Consider the following 20,031-nt stretch of genomic DNA (forward strand, 5'->3'; position numbering starts at 1 on the left):
GAAACTATTGCTCCCAGCAATTTTTTTCCAGTTTTACCTGAAAGCATGTGAAATGAGGAACACGCTAAATTAATTTCAGATTTTTTCAATGAAAAATGAGGCTGTACGAGTCAAAATCATGAACGATTGTCAAGCAAACTTCGAATGGATTTATTAAGGAAACCATAAGAGATAACCATAGCGTCAATACGAACTTTTTTATTCAGCTTGGTGTGATCTACAAAAGTCTCCATTGAACCTATCGTCTATCTCGTCTCGATTCGGTGATACATAGCTGGATATATGAAAATCGAGTATTTGCTCTGTGCAACAAATCTGATGACATAATCGTTTAGTTCCCCCCCCCCCCCTGAAAGAAATGAACATCCATGCGTTGCAGCGCAATGCTCAGTCGATTTCATCAATATTCAGCTATGTATGTTTTATAGCAACTATTCGGCTATAGTACGATTTCGCGCTTTTGTTTTTAATTTTTTTAATCTTCATCTATTTTCTAATGTGTTCTTTATTTAATATTGTTATTTTTTTATAAAGTTATGGGTAAGTCAAAGGAGCATGGCAAGCGGTTCCCGTCTCAGAGGAAATCTAGACGGAGGTGGAGTAAATCCATGATGGAAGCTAGGAAACGTCGAACGGTACCTTCGCCTCAGATTTTTGGCTTCCAAGTAAGTGAATCTATCAATATAAAAATGGACAATGTTACTCTTAATTGTGACGTTGTCAATGTTGATAGTAGCTCTGCAGGAAATGATGATAGCATAACCTCTGATATTATCTGTCCTGCAGAATTAGAATGCGATAATGTTATTACGATGTGTGACGTTATCAATTCTGAAGCAATGGTTTCAGAAGACGATAATGTTACTGTCTTATGTGACGTTATCAACAAAAATGAAATGATTTTACGAAATGATAATGTTACCGCTTTTGGTGATATTATCTATAATAATGAAGTCATTTCAGGAAAGGATAATGTTACTGTCATATGTAACGTTATCAATAATAATGAAATAGTTTCAGATGCTACTATAACTTATGGCGTTATTGATGAATCTGAAAATATTTCAGAAAACGATAATGTTGCTATGGATTGTAACGTTATTTGTTGCGATAGCATAAGTTCTAGAAGTGATACTGTTACTACAAAAGGTGACGTTACTATAAAGCGTAGTGATGCTGCAGACCGAAATGTTAGCAGCAGTAATTACGCTTCCAGTACTGGCTACTCAAGTTTATCAAATACTACATCAATTATTGAAGATGTAGCATTGATGAACGAGAGTCAAAAATGCATACAAGAGATATCAAATGCTCAAAACGATCGACGGATAGTCGATTTTGTTTATGTATTTTCTGAATTGCAAAAAGTATTTGAAAAACATAGTAAATCAAATAACTGTGCCTTCAAAGACTGGCAATTGGTGAAAACACGTAAGCAAGGACTTCTGACCCAATTTTTCTTTAAATGCAACAAATGCCATGTAGAAGAAAGTGTTTGGTCAGAGTCTATAGAAAACACGAACATCTTAGATGTAAATATGGCAGCTGTCTTAGGATCAGTTGCTTCTGGAATTGGTCATTACCAATTACAAGAATGTCTAGCAGCGATAAACGTGACCAGTATGACAAAGCAGACTTATATAAAGTATATGGCACGTGTCGTGGAACTATTTCACGAAACTGCCATTGATAATATGAAAAAAGCCGGTGATGTAGAACGCCAACTGGCTATTGAAAAAGGCAATGTCATAAATGGTATTCCGTTTATCACTGTTATCGTAGACGGAAGCTGGATAAAAAGATCTTATGGCACGACTTATGATTCTCTATCAGGAGTTGGTGCTATAATTGGTAACGTAACCGGCAAAGTACTTTTTGTCGGCATACGAAATAAATTCTGTGCTCTCTGTAGTTTCTATCAAGCAAAAGGTTGTAGTCCACGACCACATACCTGTTTTAAAAATTTTGATAGAGGCACAAGTTCCGCTGCTATGGAAAGTGACGCCATAGTGGAAGGATTTCGATGTAGTATCGAATTGCACGGAATGATTTACAAAACATTTATCGCCGATGGTGATAGTAATGTTTATAAATCGATTCTTGATAATGACCCATATAAGGATTATGGAGTTATTGTTAATAAAGTTGAGTGCAGCAACCATCTGTTTCGAAATCTGTGCAAGAAATTGACAGCGGTTTCCATAATGCCGCACCCAAACGGCGTTAGGAGCAAAGAATTTTTCGGAATTAGGAAACTTTTGAAGGTAAAAGTTCTGAAATTTCGAAAAATGATTGAGGAAGCTGTAGCATTTCGAAGCAATGGAAATATTGCTGAGGAAGAGAAGGCAGGTTTGTTACACAAGGACATAATGAACGTAACAAATCACCTTTTCGGACATCATTTAACTTGTAAGGGTCGAAGTTATGAAAAAGACTGCGAAGCAATGAACGATATCGATAAAGTTCATTTGCTACGTTTGCATGGGTTATATGCAAAAATCGAAGATGCTCTGGAATATCTGAGCCATCATTCGGAAAGTCTTTTGCTTCGAGTTACAAATAATCAAGTGGAATCACTGAATGCAATTATTTGTAAAGAAGTCGCCGGCAAAAGAATAAATTTTGGTGCAAGAGGCCAGTATAATGCTAGAGTATATGCGGCCACATTGCAGCATAATACCCAGCAAGTACTTTCCGAAGTACATAAACATGCTGGTAAAACAATACCTTCAGCTGTTTTAACGCTTGAGAAACAGCGACAGGCTAAAGTAGCGAGTACTCGAGCTTATAAAGCAAAAGAAGGAAAAGAAAAAAGTGACAAATGGTTCGTAAATGATAAGAAATTTTACGGACTAAACGCACAAAGGCCTGATCTCGATGAAACAGTTTTCAATAGGAAGCGCGAGATTCTACTTGATAAACTAAGAGAAAATCAAGTAAATTCTTGTGATATTGAAATCGCAACGAGAAATCAAGCCAAATCCGATTTATGGATGTCTCTAAGAAAAAATATGTTGACGGCATCCAATTTCGGACCAATATGTCGCAGGCGTCCAACGACGTCTTGTGCGACTATAATTAAAAAGATTTTGTTTCCCTCGTTCATTGATAACGTGGCATTGCATTATGGTCGAGAAAATGAATCTAATGCAAGGAAACAATTGGAAACGATATTAAATAAATGTATTCGCATTTGCGGATTATTTATTGATAACGAGTATCCATACTTGGGAGCATCACCAGACGGATTGATAGATGACGATGGGCTAGTTGAGATAAAATGCCCATCGTCAGCAGAAAGTATGTCAGCGGAAGATGCTCTAGAGTCGTTACCCTCGTGGCGTGCAGTCCTTCGAAAGAATAATAATGGATATGAAATGAATAGAAATCATATTCATTATTATCAGGTGCAAGGACAATTACATATAACGCGTCGAGAATATTGCGTCTTTGCAGTATGGACACCCAAGAGTATTGTTTGGACGCGAGTAAGCAAAGACGATGATTTCTGGAATAAAGAAATGAAAGTAAAGTTGACACAATTTTATGAGCATTGTCTTCTTCCGGAAATCATTGATAGTCGATATAATCGCAATATGCCTATTCGCGATCCACAATACATTGTGGATGCTCAAGAAAAGGCACGCAGTGCTAAACAGCTGAAAAAGCAGAGAAATAGCACTGCGTGCGAAAAAAGAAAATCAATAAATCTTTCAGAGAATGATGATGATGATGATTGCGTTATACTGGAGGTATCGAAGCATTGTGATACACCGGATACCGTTTTGAAACGTCGAAAATTTTTCGATGATTCACACACAACTCTGAAAGAAATTATTGAGAATGTATTACCGGAAAACAATTATTGCAATGATCAGAGTCTCGATGGAATTCTCCGTATCATAAGAGAGAAAACGGATATCGAAACTGAAAGTGTTTTGTTTAACGTATATCCAAATTTGGTTATATCTGCAACAAAACCTAAGAGCATTGCAATTATTGGTGGTAATCATACAAATCATTGGAGATGTGTATATGTCAACGAAGAACAGCTTTTTGTGTACGACAGTATACCAAACTGCACGTACAAGAAGCTTTCTAAAGAGGAACGACAATACATATCTCTAAGATACCCTTGGATAAAAGAACGTAACATTCACTGTCCAAGGGTCCAAGCTCAACCAGATGCATTCAGTTGCGGTATATATGCTGCAGCTTTTGCAACTGCTATAGCATTGGGTGGAGACCCAAGTGAACAAAAATACTCAGTAAATGTTTCGGAAATGAGGAAACATTTTATAAAAATTATTGAAAAGAAAGAATTGCTAGCTTTTCCAAAGGAATAAAGGATACTATCTTTTATACACATATATTCGTTTGAAATGCCTAATTTTAAACGAGGAAAAGTTGGTGGTGCTCTTCTTTTTAACAATATGTTTCTATATGGCCAATTGTACATTATAGTACAGTGCTTATAGAAAAAAGTTTTGGAAATTTTGATAATTTTCAAAGATTCCGACTAATGGTTTATATTTGTAAACCATATGAGGAGGGGTTTTAGTGGGTAAACGTTTAGTAGTCCCACATACCCTCTGGCTCAAGCCACTGGAAGATGCATAAAGCATTTCCCCTTCTCAATAGTAATAACAAAAAAAAAAAAAAAAAAAATGTCATGAGAATGACTATGGCTTATGGTTTTTGTATTTTCTCATTATGTTGAAGAAACTGACAAAAACTATAAACCATGCGGTTTATAAAGAAAAATGAGTTTAAACTTATTTTTTATAGAGGCAATTGTATATATATACGTTTGACCTTATAAAAAGTTCAAAGTAATAGTACTTTTGCCTCTTTTCTTATGATTACCGAGAAAAATCAAAGAATTTTCGAGTAACTAACAGTGTCTGTGCCGTACATTGAACGAAACACGTTGTTGTATTATTCGAAAAATGTATAAGATTTTCTGAATCTTATTATGGGGCCGCACTATGTAAATATCTTGAAAATGGTGAGCCAAACGCGAATACGGTAAAAATTTTGTAAGTGAAACACCGGTGGATTGAACTTGCACAGATGATCCGTATTATGCAATTTTTAATTAATTATTGTTAAAAAAATTGTTAAAAAAAAATTGCTACATGGGATATGATTCAGCTGAGAATGTTCGACCCCCCTATTGTCACACCCCCAAAATTTTAACCGTTTTTGCGTATCTCTTACCGTTTACGAGATATTTCAAGGCGTAATTTACTCCTTGGCATTTTTTGCGGGCCCGCCATATGCAAATATCTTGAAAATGGTGAGCCAAACGCGAATACGGTAAAAATTTTGTAAGTGAAACACCGGTGGATTGAACTTGCACAGATGATCCGTATTATGCAATTTTTAATTAATTATTGTTAAAAAAATTGTTAAAAAAAAATTGCTACATGGGATATGATTCAGCTGAGAATGTTCGACCCCCCTATTGTCACACCCCCAAAATTTTAACCGTTTTTGCGTATCTCTTACCGTTTACGAGATATTTCAAGGCGTAATTTACTCCTTGGCATTTTTTGCGGGCCCGCCATATGCAAATATCTTGAAAATGGTGAGCCAAACGCGAATACGGTAAAAATTTTGTAAGTGAAACACCGGTGGATTGAACTTGCACAGATGATCCGTATTATGCAATTTTTAATTAATTATTGTTAAAAAAATTGTTAAAAAAAAATTGCTACATGGGATATGATTCAGCTGAGAAAGTTCGACCCCCCTATTGTCACACCCCCAAAATTTTAACCGTTTTTGCGTATCTCTTATCGTTTACGAGATACAGGTAATTTTAATTAATTAACGCCGCTCCTGCAATGTCACTAGTTGGGCCTCGGAATATAAACATTCGCTGCGCCATCTGTGAGTGACCTAAAGAACTGTCTCATCACACACGCGTAATGTGGTGTGAGTGGCCCTACGCGGCGCTTCGGTACGTCTAGACCTTCCCGTTAAGAGTGAAAGTTATAATCGCTTGATCAACCATCATTTCTGGGCGTTGAATGATAATTATGTGTTGTCTCTTAACAATGAAAATATAAATTTATACCTTGATTTAAACTCATTCATTTTCAAAAGCTATGCATCATGCACCAGCTGACCAATTTAATGCATGCTAAATCTATATTTAATGTAATTTTAATCATCATATATTTAATAATGAATCTGTTATTAAATGCATTTGTTAAATAGTTTTATAAAGGTAGATCTTCTTAGGTAAAATAATAACTAATATACAAGCTGTATTACCTGACCTAGTCTAATTGACACTTATAAAAGTAATGCAAAAGCTTAATTTGTCTCAAGTTATATATATGTATACAGAATACAGCTTATAGATTCAATGTTTTATTTTTCTTGGATAGTAAATAATATAGATGGATTTAGAAATTATACTGAATTATAGTAGATAGTCCACATATTACCTTAAATAATCAAATAATCCATAATAAATCTTTATGAAAAGTATGTTTGGCATATGTGGCATAAATTACAATGCCTTCCACATGCAGCAATCAAGGATAATGTAAAACGCATTCGAGAATGTTGCTCCTTTCAAAATTTCAAGGCAAAGTTACCACAAATAATTAATTACATTATATTTGAAAACCTTTACGACGTACCATTTTTTAGTAATTAAATCCTTATTGCACATGAATCAGAAAGGATTTCTGAATGTACAAATTTTTACGCATAACAATTACTTTACACTTTGCGTGTAAAAATAGTCTTAAAAGACAAGTTTTAGGCGCAGCACATAATCATTTCTCTCCCTCTTCGATTTAAACATTTGGTACTAGGAAATCAGATCCACAATAAACGTCACAAGTGACACAGCTGCACAAAACTTTTTACCATCTACCTTGCCACTACTACTATTGACTACTGTTGTATGTTTGGCTGTATGAATAAGCAGCCATAAGCGAGTAAGCAAAAGAGAAAACGAAAGAACAAGGATAGACCGCAGTCTCCATTGATCATGGAATGCGACACAACCAGACACGTCACACGACGTAAGAATGAGAATGAAAATGGATATGTATTGAAACAACATGGTAGACGTAGATGTTTTCATTTCGCAAGATACCAAGCATATTTTTTGAAGATAACACTTGCACAAAATAATTGTAATTTCATGAAAACGCTTCATAAAATTATAGATGTTATTTATACTCGTGACTACAATAATAATTTATTTGGACAAATATTCGTTTTAAATTATAGTTTTATGCTTTTTAAAGGTTATGTGTTATATCTGTGTAATGAAATCATCAACGACCAATCAGATGATGAATCAAAATAGTACCCGCCAATCGCCGTTACTCTTCCGCTATAACTATACTTTTCTACCCATGTCGCCGTTTCAATGCATGCAACTTCACAAATACAAAATACAGATGTAATTATGTATATCTATAGTAGTTGGTACTCCACTTACATATTCCATTTAAATTTTAATCAAAATAAAAACATAAGGTAAAAGATATTATTGCTAGTTTTAACCATTTAGTTTTAATTGGCTTTAAGATATAATGTGTGTAATAAGTTTAATAATCTAAATATTTATTGTTTAACTACGAAAGTTTAATAAGAATATGTAACGATTTTTTATAGGAGTAAAAGGATAGATCATGAAACGAATCATGATGAAAAAGACTAAACCAAATCCATTATTTGAATTTTGGTTACAGCAATGGAAAAAGAAAGCAGTTGTTGAAAATTCTAGCATGCAATTTTATTTTTCAAAAGCATTAAGCTCAATGAAAAAGTATCCTCTGCCATTAGAATCTGGGAAAGATTGTATTATCTTAGAAAATTTTGGTCAAAAGTTATGCTCGATGCTTGATAAGAAGCTTTTAGAGTATAAAAAGTGGCGAAAAATAAGAAGAAATAAGATTGAAAGAGTTAAATATATTCACAAAAAATATGTATGTTGTATACCACAATCATTTAGTGTTTTCTTTGATAAATAATTATAAATTACTTTGCTTCTTTTTTTAGACAGAATCAACAGAGACTGATAATTTAATTGGATATGCATTAGTATTATTACATTTGTGTAAAGAAATGCATAGTCCAAAATTTTTAGGTAATCTTAGATTTTAATATATAGATAATAACAATTATTTTAATTACTGCAAGTTAAAATTTTGTTCAGCTGTAGTTCATTCTTTAAATATTTTGCAGGTTTTAATTCGGAGAGTAAACTTATATTAGGAATAAATCAAAGTTACAATAAATTTTTAAGAAAATTAAAAATAGATATTAATGTTCTACAGCTGTCAATAGAAATGCTTATTTGTATTGACCTTATTCATGATATTGACAGTGTAAATAGGTATACTAATTTTTCAAAATGATGATTAATGCAGCTTTTATATTAAAACTAAAAGATTACTTTTTAAAGGTATACTTTGACGGAGCATGGGTTAGACATAACTAAAAAAGTTTGTAATTTTAAATCTGCTTTTAGTGCTATTGATATTTTTGAAATTTTGAGTAAAGAAGATAAAATAACAGATTTAATAATGTCAGAATTTACCTCGGTTGAGTTAAAACAGTATATGCTAAGAAAATTACAACCTTTAAATGTAGAAACATTATCTTCAGACATATGTGTTACATCTCCTAAAGAATCAGATAAATACTTATCAGGTTCCAGCCAAATTTCTAATAAACAAATTGTACCAGAGCAAGATGTAGAAGTAGAGGATTTTGTCTATGATAAATGCTATTCACAAATAGCTAAAGAAACTAATCATACGGAAAGTAGAACAGTGCAAAAAGCATCAGAAGAAATAATAATTTTATCTGATGATGCAATTGAATTTTTTGAAAATGACTGTATTGAGCCAGCAGTGGTAAGCCAAATATTGTCAGACACTGAAGAAATATTAGATGATTTTAGAGATGAATATGAATCACAGCAGCAGCTGGTATCTAATATAATAGATCGTTTTCAGAAGTATTCAAAAAATGAAGTTTTAGGGAAGAGTGATAAAGAGAAGAAATCTCCTAATACAATAAATCGATCAAAAGAAAATTTGGAGAGCTTATCTGAGAAACATTCAAATGAATTTGAAACTGGAATCACTTTGCAGCCAAATACATTTGACATAATATTATTAGTTGATACTCAAGAAACTGCTGGGTAAGCTATAGATTTTATTTGAGCTTTATAAGACTTGGAGTAACAAGTATGTATTTCATTATTGAATATTTAGAGGTAAAACTAAACCACAACATGACATAACACTCAGTGAGCTCAAAAAGCTTGATGTATTTTTTGAAGTGCGACGTTTAAGCGTAGGTGATTTCTTGTGGATTGCCAAGAGTAAGATTTCTAGAGATGAAATAGTCTTGCCCCATATAATTGAGCGGAAAAGGGTGGATGATTTGGCATCGAGTATCAAAGATGGAAGATTTCATGAGCAAAAAGTAATTTCATTATATGAAAATTACATGTGCTTTTAGAGAACTTAAAATACTAATTAATTATTGTTTATTTTTGCAGTTTCGTTTGAAGCAAACAGGCTTTACATATCTTCATTATATGATAGAAAATCATGATAAATCTCAATATTTTGGAGGAATTCCATATTCATCTTTGACACAAGCTTGCACAAATTCTCTTGTACAAGATGGTTTTCTAATAAATTATACAAATAATCACAAACATTCAATGGAATATTTAGCTTCTATGACAAATATATTGATTAATAAATATCTGGTAAAGTTTTAAATGTTCTTTAAATACAAAAAAGTAAACAATACATCTTAAAGTGAGCTATCAAAATTTAGTGATTATGTCCTTTAGGGTAAAACAATAAAGCAATGCCAAGTATCAACTATTCCCAAAGTTGATATTCAGTGTAGCATATTGTACGCGCCCAGTTTTTCGGAATTCAGTAAATCAACATCGAAAACCAAGGTACGTACAGAGAATGCTCTAGTTTTTTTATATGGAAAAATTTATTTACTTATTTACTTGTACTGTTATATTATAGAATTTTACAGTCAGGCAAATGTTTATACGACAATTAATACAATTGAAAGGACTGACTGTAGATAAAGCAAGTGCAATTACAAGTGTGTATCCTACACCATATGCTCTTATCCTTGCATTAAGGGAGGCCGGCAATAATGGGGAAAAACTTTTATCAAACCTGCAGTACGGACCACAAAAACGGCAGATCGGCCCAGCTTTAAGCAAAATTCTTTATCAATTATACACTCAGAAGGAGCTTCTATAACTGTTATTCTTATTTTTGAATGAAAATTTACTTAAAGTTTTTAAATTATAAATTGCAATGTAAAAAACAGTCGTATATTGTAGTCGAGGTTTATTTTAAAAGTACTTATTTTTCATGTTTTCTAAGAAAAAGGAGAGATAAGGTTTAGACTATTGTTATAGTTTCTTGCACCAAGTAATAAAAGCAAACTATGATTTTGTAATAAATATCGAGCAAGGGGGGAAAATAAAGAGCGATACAGAATTTTACGCTTGGTTTTATTGCAATATATCGTAGATGTCTTTACTGTCTTTACATTTGATGAATACATTAAAGTAAAGATATTTTTGCTGACGGTTTTTTCAGACTGTTAAAGCATTATGATAACATATATCATTACGATCATATAATATATATGTATATTGTGAAACACCCTTTGCCTTCAACCGTAACACGAATTTCAATATTATTGGTACATATTCTTATTATGTTCACCTAGTCGGTAAATATTGTACAAATGAAGGAGAATCGTCAATGGATAAGTATAGATATAGTATGAGGTAACTGATTTATGCTATTTTACATGCCATTATCATTCAAATTCGTTCGGCTAAATACATAATGACAAAATGTCAGTATAATGTAACCCACTCGATCGATGTCATGGCACATAATTTTTATTGCGTGAAAACACGTGCGAGACTAGTAGTTAAAGAGATACTATTTAGATTAAAAACAGTCATCGTTAAATCAGCTATTGTGTGTCTTTCAGAGAGACTAAGAACTTTCGCATTAAATTGTTACATTAAACCTCTTAAGCTACTTTAGGGAGAACGAAAATTGTACAAAGTAAAGAATGTACCATGATTATTATCGATCCAAAATTGGATGGATAACACGAAGATTACAATGTACGCGCAACAAAACTGTTTATGTGTACAACTGGCGCGAAGGTCAATATATGTATATTGTCATAACAATTTCATTACATCTAAAGCTTACTATACCCAATTATTTGTTTCAATAATAAATTAATACTATTATATTATAATATACACATGACTAGAATGATAAAACTTATATCACCGCGAACAATAAAATACATCAAATTTAATAAAACATCATTATAACTCTAAATCCATCATATCTTATCCTTTCCTACGTGATAAAACAATCTTATATAGTTACACTAATATCATCTAAAAAGATTTAAAAGTCTGTCAAATACTCACAATTGGTCGTTAGTTCTTCAACATCTGTAAAATCGATACTCTGCCTATGTTGGACAAATCTCTATTAGAGAATGTAACTTTTTTGTCATACGAGAAGGCTGCACTAGAAATTAATTGACGATAGAATAACTCATCCAATACAGATAATATTCACGCATATCAGTACAACGATAAAGTAAAGACACGAGGGGATTAAGAGCATCACGCGAGAAACGTGATATTTCCGGGTTTCTTGTAACAATCGAAGCGATTCGCGAAATAATTTTAAGAAGAAATTGTACGTTCTGTCGACAAACACTACAGTTGTCTGTCTCTTCGTGAATAAAACGAATATACACTCTGAAAGAAATTAGTTGCTAATGTATGGATGCCTCACAGAATTGAACACATGTTCTCCACAGCTTTCCCGTTAATTAAGATCAACGTGTGAGTAAAAAAAAGCTACTTTCTTCCATTCGTCCCTCGAATGGCTAAATTCTCGATTAAGAATTTCGTAAACAGAATGGAGAAACGAGTTAATATATCACAAAAATAAAAAGATCCTCGATCTGCTTTCTACCACTTTCTACCCCAATCACTATCTCATATGATTTTCTTCGCACGAGTTGTACACAACCTTGCTATTCAATATAAAGTCATGTAACAAGTAAGAAATTACTCTATATACTATACATGCGATGGAAAAAGAGAGCACTGACTATAATTGTTCGTAGATTGTGATAAGACGAGCTAAAAGCAGCCATAAAATCGTCAACGAGTACGAGAATAGATCGAAACGAACTTGGACTCTTTAGAGTTTTATGGCTTGCTCCTCGCTATATATAACTTTACAAAAAGTCATTACATTCCAATAGAATATTATCAAACAATATAGAACCTATAAATATAATTCTAAATTTCAATATCGCATTACAAAGAAATAAATTGAATAGGTGTAGAATAATCGTAGTACATCTCTTTATACCATCAAAATAATATCTTTCCAATTTTGTGTTATTCTTCCACCTTTATAGATTAGCTATATTTAGCGCACCCGCTACTTTATCTTTCTCGAGCAACAACGCTGTCAAAGAGTAATTGTAATAACTTGGTTATTGTCATTTTTGTCGCTAATGCCACTCCAGAGCGATAGAGATAGAAAGTAGCGTGCGGTCCTTTACGTCCATTCATCACGTTCTTGATATCGGTGTATACACTAGACTTTTCTTATCGATATTGGTTCGACTGGCAAGAATAAGCTCCGCTTAAAAATATCATAGAAATCGGTGTAGTTAATAATACATCTCGTGTATGGTACAAAAAGATAAGGTGCGTGACTAATCACACAATTGGTGAGCAGCAGTTAATACTTGAGAACGTGGGACAATAGTCCGGTGATGAGCGAAAAAGAAGCGAGTATAGTATGTATATATATATATATATATATAAATAGTATATATATATGATATACAGAGTCTAGAATTATATGCAGTTGTTTTAGAGCTAGTAAATTATTATCTGGTGAAGTTGAGCATTACTTGTTATAATTGAAGAACGCAAATTCGTTTGTCGACACTGATCGTTCTTTGTGCGCACACCGAATGAAAATCTTCGAACAATTATTTTGGTGTTGATCGGATTTGACCGTGAAATAAGTGTCAGTGCTTCCTTTCTTCGCAATCGCTATTCGAAAAATTACACTATCCGATTTTAAACGATAGAGTTTTTTCTTTTTGGTGCATCTAAAGGGGTTCTGCTTGACACGCTCGGTATCCACGCGATTCTAAATCAGTGTAAAATGTAATCGTCTAACGCTGAGAAAATATCTCTCGACCCATTTCCATAGTTACACATTTTGATAAAATTAGCGAAATTACTCTGAACTTGCAGTGCGCCCTAATCAAAAATCCTTTATAAAATGCACCTGCCATCGCATTGAAAAATCATACTAGGAGTAAAACGTGCCATTCTCCTAAAATCCTGTGAAAAATACAAATTCTTCTTGTGTTTATACTCGTCGTACAATTACATTGTATCTTCTTTATTACATAATATTTAATGTATAGAGCTATATAATATTTATAGTCGATTTTATCATTAATATACAAATATTGGAAGACATAGTGGCGCCTATAGGCGTCGATAAAGGATTTTTTTTGTTTTTTTTTTCTTATCTAACACGCTCAGAAGTTTACATTGTTTCAAAGTGAATTTATCGTACGTACTGGCCAGACGCTTTATTCGAGCTATTAGTCTGTTTTGCATTCGTCGTAGCGAATCGAGCAAAGTTCTCATCTGTCGATCAAACATTCCCGAATTCGTTCAAATTAACAGCCTGTGAGTGATTTACTAAAACGAAATGCGATATAGTATATGTATTTGTTTACAGTATTCAGCGATTCAAATGGATTTTAGCAAACGTTCTATCGTGCTCGGTTGTTTTTCTTAAGTTTTATAAAGCACGGTAAGAAAAGGATTGCATCTACTGGTACTTTGGTAATCGAGTGGCTGGAGATAAGAGGGATGAAGAGGGAAAGAGAGAGTGAAAGTAATAAGGTAAAAGAAACAATAAGAGACTAAGAGAAAATAATTCAAAATTCAAATCAAAATGGACCAGCCGTCAGAACGTTTTCTCTCCGTGCTTTACGCACACTTATATCGTTTAATATAATATGTGAAAAGTGACGGCTGTCAGACACGAGAATCGGTAATATATATATATATATATATATATATATATATATGCAGCAGAAAAAAACAATTTCTCTCGCATTCGTGTTATCTTTAATTCATTATTAGTATTATTAGTATTATTATTATTAGCATTATTATTATTATTAATCGTTTATTTCGTATATGTATAAGATCGAATGTGCGCTTTAAATGGTACACGCACGTGCAGAGCTAGTGGCCCGGCAAGCGATCACCCACGAATTAGGAAGATGCGGAGCTACGGTGTTTTTTTTTTATTGTCAATGTTGAGCAAGGACAAGGGAGGGGAGAAAACTATATGAAGAAAATTCACTATCAGTCGCGATTAGATTAAAAAGCGATCGTCTAACGAAGCTAGAAAATCTTCCATAATATTCATCATTAGTCCTATACCATTACACTAATCATCTGTATAGTCTCGATGCTAATACGAATTCCTGAAACTCTATTTTTCTTGGAGTTTATCGTTCTTCTCTCTCACTCTCTCTACCCCTCTACATTTTGTTTAATTCGTTATAATTGAAAACTCTAAGATGCTCAAAATTCATTATTAGGTCATCAGGTGTACGTTGAATGCAGAAAGAATAATTTTCTACTTTAGGCCATAATTAATACTGTTTACATTTTGAATATTTTTATTGTTATAACCCATTTCACTCTTTTGCTCACGTTCAATTTTATAATTATACGAATGATATGTCAGCTTCCATCGAATTTTCTCTCTCTCTCTCTCTCTCTCTCTCTCGCACGCGCGATAAAAAAACTACTGTTTCATTCGTCGCTTAAATTACTCATTCGGGCTAATTGCTTGCTAGGCCACCGTGACTTCTCACCTATGTACAATCATATCCAAAACTTGTCGCACGTGTAATAATGAAAAATACTCATCAATAAGAAGGGAAAAAATTGCGTATCAATTTCGCGAATCATGCAAAAACGTACAAATTTTTGTCTTGTTCTTTTTTTTTTTTGGTTTGCTTCTTTCTTTTTATTTGTCAAGTAAGGATGAAAACGCGCAAAGAATGAGTGGCTGTAATTCGTATTTGAGAATATTGAATATAGAATATACCGATATTGCAAGCGGCTTTGAGACGCTTCGGCAATATAAGAAGAGCTCTTTAAAATTTGGTAAGTCCTCCGTGTTTTTATAGTGGTCTGTAGATATCCTTGACGAGATTGGACGTGTTTTTTTTCCTCAATAAAAGCTAGACTATGTCACGGAAAATACTAGATCGATGAGCGTGTGGATAGAACTTGGCAAAGTTTTCAGCACACATCGAGCTTCCTCTATTTCTTCCTCGCGTTTTTCTTCTTTTTCCCTCGTATTCGGACAGCTTGTGAACTTTTAACGCATCCCCCCTTCACCCTTTGCTTTTACACGCTCCACCTCCTAAGTAGGGCCGAACTTATTAGTTTCAGACCCGCTTACGAACCGAGATGCTCGACTTTGGAACTTTAGCGCGAAGCTAACAGCGGGAAAACGCGATTTTAGGCTAATTTCACTTTTGAACTATAAAACTTGCGGCGCGCGCGATGGCTTTAACCCTGCCTAGTTGGTTCACATTCAAGCTTTATACCGCGGACATGCATACTTGCTACACTCCTCCCTGGCTTCTTTCAGACTTTTCAGAGAAGGAACCATATAATCTACGCGAACCTAAAGTACACGGATAAACTAATGCTTTCTTCCCGTTCCGTCGCTTCTATTCCTCCTTTATCCATTTTTTGCTTCCTCTCACGAGAGCGGAAGCTCGTTGAAACAACATTATAAAAGTGTTTGAATTTCAACAACAAAAATGCTCCCTTTTACGCCCCCCCCCCCCTTAAATTTTATCACTTGGCTCGTACTGCACATAAATCTACTCAACGTCCCTTAGTTACATAATACAAAGACGAATAATCACACGATATAATCCAACAACTTCTGGCGAACGCTAAGTATCGTCATCATCATTATCGCCATCACCATGGTCGTCGTCGTCGTCGTAGTCGTCGTCATCGTCGTCGATTAAATACTCGATTGTCCACTTCGAAATTATTCTTATTCGCGCCAAATCTTTTTATCGTCATCCTTATATGTGTTTTCTTAATCCTCGACTTCCGGTTGGTTAGCGTTGTCGATGAGGCCGATATGTCATTCGTTTCGCAGTACACTTTGAGGTCGATCCACGGTCAATCGCGATGCAATTAGTCGAATCCTGGCGAAATCGAAAATCAAGCAAAGGTAGAATGTAAGAAGCGTGAAAATGCTTGCTACATATATAGTATAATAGCTATTTTAAGAAAATCAAATTTATCAACTTAAAATTCATGAAGAGTTTCGATGTAATTTTCTCCCTTAAATATTTCACTCTCGGCACTCGTAGTACTTTCAACGTTCTCTGCACAACGTCCGATAACCAATCAAGAGATTCAATCAATGACACTAATTTCTATCATACGGTAATTGTTGGTTTGCACAACATCTCGCTACGTAGATAAATTCTATGCGAAGGAGTTCCTGTGCTCTGCAACAGGCTCACATCCTTCATTGTATATATAATAACATTTTTAATAGTTCTCTGTAACAACATAAATATTATTCGTTCGTAGAAAGAATGGTGATCTTTTTTTTTTTTGTTCTTTTTGATTAATTGTCGTGTGTGATCAAACGTGATTATAAGTTAGTGGTGTATGTAGAGTACTCTAACAGTTTATAGATCGTTTCTTCGTTAAAATCTACATAATTTTATTATACTGGTACGGACAGGAACAATTAATCCAATTGGTTATTGTACTTTGTACCTCGAACTGAATGTCGAAATTAGACTGATTGTTTTTGTTCTGTTGTATTTTATAATAGGTCGTTATCATGTCGATTCATTGGTATCCCCGCGAGGGATAATCGTTGAGTGCAATGGGCACGTGGACAACGGTCAGATGGGAAGAGAAATGAGACGGCAGTCCCTCTGGAGAGAGGGATGGGACTGGAAGGGGGTGGGAGAAGATCTTTTGCCACTTGAGCAGTGTGTCATCCTGTAGACCCTACCTTATTTCTCCATATTCGCGTCTTACGGCTGTGTGACTGTGACAACCACCAATCTTATGTTTTCAGATTACACCATTGCAAGCACATCCTCAATATACAGTTATTTTTTTTTTCTCCGTATTGCTTTCCTCGTCCAAATTTCCGGTACGTCGAAACGAGTCTGTGGTTACGTAATCAGCCTTGCCTACCCGACTACGTTACAAATTTTTCGTATACGATCCTCCCCTCGTTCTCTCTTACCCCACATCGATCTCCTCAACGTGAAAATCAATTGCTCGATAATCGCACATAAACCAAAGCAAAGGATCACCTCGTGTCTTCGTAAACTCGACAAATATAGGTAGGAGACGTCATACGTGGCCAAGGACTCGTCTCTCATAATTTACTACATGTCTGTATGTAAGTGTATATGTATTTATTATAATATATATATATATTTATTTATATATAATATAGATCTGTATATCTCGCGTGTACTCTGGTTCGCTTACATAGCAATCTGATAACTTGGACACAGTTTTCACAACTGTTTCATAAGGCCAGTTCGTTCGTAGAGAAGAATTTTGAGTGTCGATCCGTGCTCATCAGCTTTCCATACTCCTGTTTAAAGCTCAACACGCAAAACAGACAAAGAGACGCGCAACGACGAGTAACGGAAAGCTGTACAGAGACATGAATTATTAATATAGGAAATAGTATATATAGTATGGTAATACTATAGTATAATATTATCATTGGCCGAACGAGAAAAAGCTCCCATCCTCTGGAGGAACCCAAGTACCCGATTGAGCTTGCTTTTCCGCCGCTGCCCCATCCGTTTCCGTGACAAGTTTTAAACAGGAAGTCGGAGTGGCACGCGTGCTGGCCTTGAAAGAGCGTACCCAAAATCATTGGCCAAGTTTTTTTTTTTTACAAACGAACGTAACTAGAGAAACAACAACGCTAGAACCATCTTGAAAAATGTTAATTCCCTTATTAGAGGCTGATAACGGAGAGTCACGTGAAACGAGTCACGATGACCAAGAAGAAAACAGTACTTAACGAGAAGCAGCTGGATAAGCTACAGCTACCACCGCAGAATTTGATTTCCATCTCTTCAGGATGGTAATTGATGCATTTGGGGGGCCTCCGACGATACAGACGTTCCCTCCTCGCACTGCACTTGCCAGCCTCCGAAACCGCCTCGATTGGATCGATGCTCAGGTGCTTACTGCCACAAGGACACAGCGTATCCACCACCAATAGAATTAGATTCGTGTGGGGTATCTTCTGCACGCTGAATGGCCTGCACAAATTTCCCATGATTTTCTCAGTGATTCAGGAAGGAAATGAACCTTTGTATAATGAATAACCAATATTATTATACGTATATAACAATGATTTACTTACCTCTCGCAACCAGTCACGTGACAATTAGTCAGTTTGCCCTTGAGAGGACTACTGGTATTCAGTCGTTCAGGCTGGAAGATGTAGAGGTCGGTCTTCTTCTCGCAAGTTTGCAGCTTCTGGTACGGAAAATGAGCGGATGTAGCTCGTGTGGTAGGTGGGGAGATAGAAGCTGGCAATACTGCTGGATATCCAACGAAATCGTCGAATTCCCGAGGTTGACCCTCCCCTCCACCTTCCCCTGACGGATTCAACGGATCAAAGTTTTGCGTATCGTCGTCCTCCACGAAAACTGTATCGTCTGCGAAAGGGAGAGAATATTCAATAATCCCACGCCAATTTCCTTTGGCCTTGACTCTTTCAAAGAATCTCCTCGTACCATCGAATTCGATCGTATGCTCGGCATACGATAACACGGTTTGCCACAAATCCTGAATGCTAAAGTTTAACAGCAAGTTCCACAAGAAATGACCGAGTAACGCCGTACTTTTCATGAACGAGTCGGATATTGTTCTCGTTCCGGCTGATTGATGAGACTCTTGAGGAACGCAAATACCCTGATAATCGATCACAGTGACTTTCCTGAAATTTTCATGGCAATCTTTAGCAAAGGCGAATGTACCGATGTCGCGGTATTGTTGGTCTCGAGTGAAACTTGCCTGTAAATTTTGTCCTGCACCAACGAGTCCATTATGGTACCATCTATCTCACCGAAAAATTTGCCGGTGTGTTCGTGAAGCTCGCTAATTATTATGAATCCACTGTTGTCCAAAATATAACAGTCCAGGTCGTCGGATGCACAATTTTTCTTGCACCTCTCTGGCATACCGGTGCACTGAAACGAAAGGGAGCACAGTAAGAGGATTGATACTTTTGTTTTGTCAATGGGAAGAATCGTCGTGTCGTAGATGAGATACTGTACGGTCGATGTGATGTTTGCAAAATGGGACGCCAATGAGGCGTGTTGAAATTGTAGTCCAACCACCGCAGCCGGTGCTTTATGTCCCTTGTTCTCCACGAAAACTGCATGTGTTGCCGTGACAAGGGGATTTGGGTTATCGGCTACAGCAAATATTAATTAATTGTTATAGTATGAAGTTTGCGTGTGTGTGTGTGTGTGTGTGTGTGTATATATAAATCATTGCACACACTGTTTGACTATTCATGGTATCAACGTACCTGCATCGAAAGGAACACTGAAGACAAAACTTTCTGGCTCGATAGAATGTTGATCCACTGCACGTCTGTACCAAGACGAATCCATCGCTCTTGCATGAAGGTCAGCGAAGTTTCTATGCAGAAGTTTAATAAGTTATCACGTACTTTTCTAATTTTTATATGATTTTTTTGTGTTGGAAGTCTTATTTAAAAATTGACCGAAAAAGAGTAAAGTGAGTGTGATATTTACGGGTCTTCGTATACGTCCTTG

The 20,031-nt window shown here is 35.1% G+C and overlaps 2 protein-coding genes across 2 annotated transcripts; one reads left to right on the plus strand and one right to left on the minus strand.

Moving 5' to 3' along the window:
- The first annotated feature begins 7,409 nt into the window (after positions 1 to 7,409).
- On the plus strand, positions 7,410 to 10,390 carry LOC136785526 (crossover junction endonuclease MUS81-like). The gene is made up of 9 exons (XM_066746586.1): positions 7,410 to 7,509; positions 7,648 to 7,961; positions 8,035 to 8,122; positions 8,221 to 8,371; positions 8,441 to 9,184; positions 9,258 to 9,471; positions 9,548 to 9,763; positions 9,851 to 9,964; positions 10,041 to 10,390. Exons 2-9 carry the CDS (start codon positions 7,665 to 7,667, stop codon positions 10,284 to 10,286), a joined length of 2,070 nt encoding a protein of 689 aa, XP_066602683.1. The 5' UTR covers positions 7,410 to 7,509; positions 7,648 to 7,664; the 3' UTR covers positions 10,287 to 10,390.
- A 136-nt stretch (positions 10,391 to 10,526) lies between these two features.
- On the minus strand, positions 10,527 to 19,888 carry LOC136785527 (voltage-dependent calcium channel subunit alpha-2/delta-4-like). The gene is made up of 6 exons (XM_066746587.1): positions 19,782 to 19,888; positions 19,525 to 19,664; positions 19,262 to 19,437; positions 18,982 to 19,184; positions 18,606 to 18,903; positions 10,527 to 18,501 (listed from the first exon to the last, which is right to left on the minus strand). The coding sequence occupies exons 1-6, from the start codon at positions 19,864 to 19,866 to the stop codon at positions 18,213 to 18,215; spliced, it is 1,191 nt and encodes a 396-aa protein (XP_066602684.1). The 5' UTR covers positions 19,867 to 19,888; the 3' UTR covers positions 10,527 to 18,212.
- Positions 19,889 to 20,031: the final 143 nt, after the last annotated feature.

The sequence above is a fragment of the Prorops nasuta genome, unplaced genomic scaffold, assembly GCF_024137725.1.
Source record: "Prorops nasuta isolate Cenicafe-Biocafe unplaced genomic scaffold, Cenicafe_Pnas_1.2 PNAS00461, whole genome shotgun sequence".
Classification (NCBI taxonomy): Eukaryota; Metazoa; Arthropoda; class Insecta; order Hymenoptera; family Bethylidae; genus Prorops; species Prorops nasuta.